Source organism: Podarcis liolepis (genome assembly GCF_965112155.1).
Source record: "Podarcis liolepis genome assembly, chromosome: 2".
Taxonomy (NCBI): domain Eukaryota; kingdom Metazoa; phylum Chordata; class Lepidosauria; order Squamata; family Lacertidae; genus Podarcis; species Podarcis liolepis.
The window spans coordinates 20,621,482-20,629,277 of NC_139555.1; the positions used below are offsets into that span (position 1 = coordinate 20,621,482).

The 7,796-nt window shown below is 43.9% G+C and overlaps 1 protein-coding gene across 3 annotated transcripts; it reads right to left on the reverse strand.

The window, feature by feature from the left end:
- Positions 1 to 1,021: 1,021 nt before the first annotated feature.
- TEFM (transcription elongation factor, mitochondrial) lies at positions 1,022 to 7,742 on the reverse strand. Of its 3 annotated transcripts, none has more exons than XM_083490385.1 (4): positions 7,697 to 7,742; positions 5,000 to 5,463; positions 3,471 to 3,620; positions 1,022 to 1,653 (listed from the first exon to the last, which is right to left on the reverse strand). In XM_083490385.1, the coding sequence occupies exons 1-4, from the start codon at positions 7,725 to 7,727 to the stop codon at positions 1,216 to 1,218; spliced, it is 1,083 nt and encodes a 360-aa protein (XP_083346511.1). In that variant the 5' UTR covers positions 7,728 to 7,742; the 3' UTR covers positions 1,022 to 1,215. The 3 variants fall into 3 exon arrangements, with proteins under 3 accessions (XP_083346511.1, XP_083346510.1, XP_083346512.1); XM_083490384.1 differs by lacking the exon at positions 7,697 to 7,742 and adding an exon at positions 7,185 to 7,300; XM_083490386.1 differs by lacking the exon at positions 7,697 to 7,742 and adding an exon at positions 5,545 to 5,574.
- Between the last annotated feature and the right edge of the window lie 54 nt (positions 7,743 to 7,796).

The window sequence follows — 7,796 nt, forward strand, 5'->3', positions numbered from 1 at the left end:
CTCCTGCCGCTTTGCTGAAGGGGCGCTGCACAGAGAGGGAGAGAATTGTTTTTTCTTGTTCTCTAAAACAAGGTGTGTCTTATGGTCGGGTGCGTCCTATAGAGCGAAAAATACGGTAATAATTTTAAGAGCTCTGTCTGCTCAAACCAAATGCTCATCTAGTCCACTGTTCCATTCTCACAGTGGTCAACCCTGTTGTATATGGAAACTGCACCACCATATAAGCATATCAACTGACAAGCATTTAAGACCTTCCACCAGGAATCCAAAATGTTCCATAGAATCCAAGCATTTAGCATACTGCATCTTTGTTTTGTTACTTTGGACAGCAGAGGCAAACAGATGATCTAAGACTTGTTAGCGATGGTAACTTTTTATTTAGATTTAGCCTCCATAGTTGCTATGTGGAGCTATGAGGATAGTAGCAGCTCTGAAAGGAAATGGATCAGACATCTGATCTGGTTTACGTACAGACATGTTACAAAGGATACCTTGATTGTCGGAAGGGGAGCAGGTACCCCATCTGTAATCTCAATGTAGATCCTGTTACATTCACATTAGACCTGCATCTAAGGCGGGGTTAGCTAATTGCGTGCCCTCTGGATATTACTCAATGCTAACTCCCATCATGCCTGAACATTGCGCATGCTCACCAGGGCTGATGGGAGTTGAGAGGCCAACAATATCTAGAACACGCCACATTAGCTAACGCTGGCTTTGATGCAAGTCTCGTGTAAATATAACAAGAACTAGGTTTAGGTTACAGATGTGTTTTAGAACAACTGCCATCATTCCTGATCACTAGCTGTGTTGGCTGTGACTGATGAACAGCTGGAGGGCTTAGAGGTTCCCCATGTCTAGTTTTAGGCACTGCACCACAGGTTTATGCACCAGTCACTTAATTCATTCTGTGAGGCTGTTACTAACCATGGTTAAAATGATCCTGTTTTATGTTCCACTTTTTTTCAGCCAATCCTAACCTAAAAAACACCATGTTACTATCAACAATCCTGACACAAAGTGTTTCTACACATTTAATAATTTTATTCTACAAAATTATATTCTACATATAATTTTATGTCAGCAGGAATTAAATGCTGTTTTCCTATCACAGTCTTCCACGTGCTGTCCAGCACCCCCTATACAGTGAATCAGTTGGAACTTATTGTACAGATCATCCATGACAGCAAAGAAGAAAACTGAATAAGATAAGAACTAAGTCGTATTATTCAGTATCAGTAGCTCATAAAAAGCTATTGCCTGCAGCAAGGAATCGCACAGCTCTTCGTCTCTCCACTGTTTGTTTGATGACAAGACGTTTCGATAATTTACTACCTGCTCTCTTGAAAAGTTCACACGGGGCTCAGCATGCGTAACAGATTCTAAGAGAAACTGTTTCACAAGGTCTATTCCACTAGTTCGCGAGTCCCCAACCATCAACTCAAAGTGCTTTCCTACAGCACTTCGGGCCATACTTAATACTTTGTACTGGCCATCCTGCGAAAATGTTTTTTGTAACAACGCATAAAGCATGGCTTCCACTGTACGAAGATGTAATGTTACTGGAAACAGATTTGCATTCAGAGCAGAAAGTCCGCTTTTTTCCAAGACATAAAAATCTGCTTCAGGAAGCCGGGATATTACTGAAGAAATCTGAAATAAACAAGCACTGAATAAATAGTAGCAATCCACCATAAACATAGTATCTCCAGTCCTATGAGATATGTTTTACACTATTTTTGGTTACCCAGAGCAAGTAATTATATACAGTAGAATGAAGTACATTTTAGAAAGTTTTGGGACTTGCAGCTAGCTGGCTCTGTACATTATCATTAGGAAGGGTGAGATGGCTTGTCTCAAGCAGTAGATTATGGGGATCTCTTAAAGGGCAGCAAACTCAAATTGTATCACCATTAAGGAAGCGGGAGGAATTGGACCTTTTGACTTCAACCCACAAAATGTATTGAGCTATTTTTGTTCATACTCCTATAAGCACCTATACTTTGATAATTAACAAAAAGATCAGACACAGTAGTTCCAGCAATGGGATTTAAAAACAAGGAACAACTTGTCCCCTGGGAGCTGACACTAGCTCAAGCACATGGACTGCAGTAGCATCAATCCTAGTGTTCAAAAGCGGCTCCCTTTCCTGTACAGAGCATCATGCAAAAAACATTTTACAACGGAAGTGCAGTCGTACCTCGGAAGTCGAATGGAATCCGTTCCGGAAGTCGTTTGACTTCCGAAATGTTTGGAAACCAAAGTGCAGCTTCTGATTGGCTGCAGGAAGCTCCTGCAGCCAATCGGAAGCGGCAGAAGCCCCATCGGACATTCGGCTTCTAAAAGAATGTTCGAAAACCGGAACACTCCCAGTTTTTGATCATTTGGGAGCCAGAACTTTTGACTCCCAAGGCGTTCGGGAGCTGAGGTATGACTGTACCAGCCTTTTCCTCTACTGGCCCAAAAACTAAGACTAGTGGCACAACCTTGTACCACGGGAGACTCTTAACTCTCTTTCAAACGAATGGATTCAACAGGGAGTAAAACCATGTTTTAGGATTAAGCTGTCACGGCTTCTAAGAAATTCATCTGCCAGTATGAAATACAAAGAAATTTGAGATGTGGCTAAAGCTTGTTTCTACAAGGATGCAGAACAAGTTAACATATTTCTATTTAACCTACTGTATCCCTGAATGGTTTCAAAGTAAGGCTGGTTCAACATATGAAAGAATTTCTCTGAGATCCTTTTTTTTTTTTTTTTTTGAATGAGGGGAATTTTACACATTTTTTTAAAAAAACAAATATGCAACATGACTAGAGCTAGAACATGACTAGAGCTAGAATCATTAGCTTAGATGAAGAATATCTTTCGTGAGTAAATAGGCATTTCCAATTGAGCAAGGAGTGTGCTGGGAGCACCAGTCACAAAATGGGTGCCATGGAGGGGGCACGACATAACACAAAATTAGACAACCACACCCAACCACCTTATTTTTACCATGGGAAGTCCTGCTGATTCTGATTAAGGAGATCACACATGCACACAGATGTTGTTGCTACCTAATAGCAACAGGGATCATTTATCATACCAGGAAAAATATACAAGGTAGGCTTTAAAGGTACCTGCACTTTTTGCTCCATAACTTATTTTCTAGGAGGGCTTAGAAGACCTACTTCAAAAAAATATTAAAATCTCAGGAGTCTGGGGTACCACTGGAAGCCTTCACAGGTGCCAGATGAGTGACCTCTGCACTAATCCAATCAATGGCTTAGTTCACAAAAGCAGGACTGGAGGAGGAGCAAGTGGCCACAATCCCTTCTGCAGAGCTCTCACACACTTGTACCAAACCATGATTTGGCTTCGTGGTTTCTGCAAACTGGGTCTATATGTAGCTAACAGAACCATGCTGCTCCCAAAAGAAATATGCTGTTAGAAAAACTGCATACAATCAAAACTTAATGTGGCTTACCTCTTCAAGATAGACGGCTGGCATATAAGCACCTTTCATAAACATAGTGCACTCCTGCTGCTGCCAATCCTGAACGGCCAAGCGTCTATTAACATGAGCCCATGCAATTTTGCGAGTGCCAAAAACAATGGATACAATGCTATTGGCAGTCTAAAAGGGAGCACAGGAAAGATTTGTTGGTACTTACAGCATTAACCACATCATGTTTTCTAATAAAAAATTCCCCCATCTGTTTGCTACAGGTTGTAGAATCTCCCCAGAATAAAGGGTATAACACTGTAAATGCATCTCTCTTTGAGTTTTACAAAAGAAGAATGGCAATTAGTCTCGCTAAGATGGTTGTAAAGCAGGGGTCGGCAAGGTTTATCTTACCTGGGCCGGATCGGTCCTGAAAAGATTCCTCTGGGGGGGCGGATCGTGCGCCCGAGATTTTTGGCATCTGCGCAGACGCAATTTCCGGCACTGCGGAAGCAAGTCCCTGCCCCGCGCTGGTTTAGCACAGCGCATGAGTGGGCAGCTTGGTTCGGGGGTGGTTCATGGGCCTTAGGTTGGTGACCCCTGTTGTAAACGCTAAGGGGCAATTCTTCACACATGCAGGTTAAACACGTGGCAGAGTACAGAAGTGAGTAGTTGGCTTATGCATCTTTATTCACAGAACAAATAGCTACTACAGTGGTACCTCGGGTTACATACGCTTCAGGTTACATACACTTCAGGTTACAGACCCGGTTACCCAGAAATAGTACCTTGGGTTAAGAACTTTGCTTCAGGATGAGAACAGAAATTGTGCTCCGGCGGCGTGGCAGCAGTGGAAGGCCCCATTAGCTAAAGTGGTGCTTCAGGTTAAGAACAGTTTCAGCTTAAGAATGGCCCTCCGGAACGAATTAAGTACGTAACCAGAGGTACCACTGTAATATGAAGCACTGTATAAACCCTAAGCACCACCACAAGCAGTGCCCGGCTGCACAATCTTCTTGCCATGAGAAATGGCTGAATTGCATTAATGACCTACTCTCATAGGCAGTATGTGCAGATACGTTCCTTCACCTTGCTGCACAGATACCCCCATGCTTGGGCTTTGGGTGAGCTTGTTTTAAGACATTTCTTATAAAATGTACATTGTCCAAAGAACAGTACACCAAGTTCTGCCCACCCGAGGGAACTTCTGCCTCATTTTTCTTGAACAGCAGTGCCCCCCTCCCTACAAAATAACCAGACAATTGCTATTAAGTAAGCTTTAAAATGCAGTGGGTTTGCTAGACAAGTTTTTTTTTAAAATAATCTCATTGAGAAAATTCAAGCCCTTTGGTACCTTCAGAGGAAGTCTTTGAATCCACCATTACACATAATTCTGCCTAACCATCTAAAATATTAAAAGCCACGCGGCTGAATTTCATTGATATTTACTCAGAAGTAAGCCCTGCTTGATTTAATGGGATTCAATGACTTGTTCCCAAGTTGCATGACTGAAGACGTAATGCTACTATGTGGGAAATGGCAATATTCATAGGACCCAATGAAAACGATACCTCTAGCCGCTCTCTTTCTATATCAGGTTTGATATATTTCATTGCAGACGTGACACTCTGTATTTTTCTCTCTTTTCTTTCTTCTTTTGCATTGGGATTGAGAATAAAGTTGCAGACTTTAACAGCTGTTTTATACTGAAAAAGAGGCACTTCTAGTAAACACTGTAAATTCCGAAATGGCCCGTGCTTGTTCCTGTACTCTATTATGTTCATGGACTTCCTTCCTCGCATTAGTTTTATAGCACTAAGTTCTTTCTCGGATGCTGAATTCAGTAGCTGCAAAATAGTAGATTTCTGCTCGGTAGAATACAAGTCATCTATTGCACGTTTTGCCTCCTTAAAATTCTCAGCTGCTGACGCAGAATTCAGGTGTGTGACATATGTTGACTTTTTGTGACGCAGTAGAAGATATAAAGGTTGAAGTGAAGATGAACCAAATGGAACCTGCAGAAAGCATCTTCTACCTGAAAATAAAGCACCTGTCATGTTTGAGTCATTTCACCAGCATGAGTAATATGTTGAAAAATTCAGTGGATCGTAAACACCAATTCTCATCACAGATCTATCAAAAAGGCCTCACTTGTAAATAGATTCTCAATGTCCTGTAATTGTTATGTCAAATAATAGGGAATAGTTTAGCCAAACTTTTCTGTGCCAGTCAGCAATAAAAGACACAAGTAGGTGTATTGAACAGGACTTCTGAATACACATTTATTTTATTTATAAAACATCCTGCCCTTCATCCATAGAAGAAGAATCTGTGTGATGGGCAAAAAAAGAATATTTTACGTATTCTTTCTCAAGAATCCAAGGTTAGTTAGTTGGGTATGTTTAATCTGGATAAGAGGAGACTGAAAGGAGATATGATAGCCATCTTCAAATATTTAAAGGGCTGTCACATGGAGCAAGCTTGTTTTCTTCTGCTCCAGAGACCTGAACCAATGGATTCAAGTTACAAGAAAGGAGATTCTGACTAAACATGAGGAAGAGCTTTCTGACAGTAAGAGCTGCTTGACAGTGGAACAGACTCCCTTGGGAGTTGGATAACTCCCTTTTAATGGAGCTTTTTAAGCAAGCTGGATGGCCATCTGTCATAGGTGATCTAGCTAAGATTCCTGCATTGCTGGCAGTTGGACTAGATGACCCTTAGGCAGGGCCAGATTTAGGTTTGATGAGGCCCTAAGCTACTGAAGGTAATGGGGCCCTTTATATGCCCAGCTGTCCTTTGTCAACAACAAATTGTCACTGTTTTTTGTGTTGAATATAAGCTATATGGTTTTATTTATGGACCTAATAGTTATCTAAAGCCATTTGCACATAACAAAATACAGTGGTACCTCAGGTTACATATGCTTCAGGTTACATACGCTTCAGGTTACAGACTCCGCTAACCCAGAAATAGTGCCTCGGGTTAAGAACTTTGCTTCAGGATGAGAACAGAAATCGTGCTCCGGCGGTAGCGGGAGGCCCCATTAGCTAATGTGGTGCTTCAGGTTAAGAACAGTTTCAGGTTAAGAACAGACCTCCGGAACGAATTAAATACTTAACCCGAGGTAGTACTGTATGTATTTTATCAAAGTAATTGTTGAACTTATCTTGCCAGGGTATAAATAAATTATTAATTTATTATTATTATTATTATTATTATTATTATTATTATTATTATTATATTTTGGAAATGTACATCGTTTCTTTTTCCCCTTTTTTTTGGGGGGGGGCCAAGAGAGCCCAGCGTCTTGCTTTAAGGCAGAGCTTTTCAACCTTTTTGAGTCCATGGCTCCCTTGACGCAACTACCTTCTTTCTGCGGCACCCCTGTGGGGCTCAGGAGCCCAGTTAGGTCACCCCTTGCCTGCAGAGCCGGCAGCCCCTCACCCTTTTCAAACACCTTCCCTTGTGGGGAGTTCCCTCAGCCCCCTCTCTTCTCCCCTCTCCTTGGGGCAGCTGCTGCCCCTGGTCTCTGAGCTGCCCCAAAGAAGAGGCGCCTCCTCGCACTGCCCCACAGGGACCTGGAAAGCACCCCCTGGCCAGCCCCAGGGAGCTTGGAGCCAGGGCTGCTGCAACAACCAGATGTGCAGGCCTTTGGGAGGCAGAGATGCAAGAAGGCCTCAGAGAGGCCACCCGCTTCTCTTCCAATTTCCACCCCGTTAGGAAACCTTCCCTCGAAAGCACCAGTGCCGTCTCTACCTGCCCGGAGAAGGTCGGGAAGCCCTCTCCAGCCCATCCTCGCCCACTTCGGCTCGGTGTAACACGCTTCTCCTTCCCCCTTCTCCGCCTCCGTTCCATTGGCACGCCCTCAAAAGGAGTCCGTCCGTCCCCACACGGCAACCGAAGCCAGTGCGCATAGTTCCGGCTCCCTCCCGCTGCTCTAAGAAAGTTAACACGCGTGTTTCCCTCGGCCGCCGCCGCTGCTCGTGTGAACCCGCGCATCTGGACGCCCCACCCGTTGTCTTTTGCCGAGGGTGGAGGTGGGAGGGCTGCTCCTTGTTTTCACCCATAAATGAAGATGGGAGAACTGCTTCGCGTGTGACCCGCAGCTGTTTTCTACACGGGAGCGCGTCCCTTCCCACCATCGGAGGCCGAGAATCGCAAAGGGTTATTATACTCGTGTCCGCTCTAACGTGAGGATGGAGACCACACACAGCCCGCGGTCCTTCCCCGCGCAACTGGGTAGGGGGAGGCTAGTGGGGGCGACGTACCTCGGCTGCTCCTGACTCTGCACTCTTGCATTCGCACGTTCAGGCCTGCCCGGCAACCGGGACTACATTTTACACGGCGGAGAGGCTGTTGAAAGCCACA

What these genes read in the sequence shown, in the direction of transcription:
- TEFM (XM_083490384.1), bottom strand. Translation starts at nt 7,221, where the DNA reads ATGGGCTGGAGAGGGCTTCCCGACCTTCTCCGGGCAG. An exon ending in TAGAAAGAGAGCGGCTAGAG is followed by an intron (nt 3,621 to 4,999) that starts GTATCGTTTTCA and finishes GCTCCCTTTTAG; the next exon opens with ACTGCCAATAGCATTGTATC. An exon ending in CAGCCGTCTATCTTGAAGAG is followed by an intron (nt 1,654 to 3,470) that starts GTAAGCCACATT and finishes TGTTTATTTCAG; the next exon opens with ATTTCTTCAGTAATATCCCG.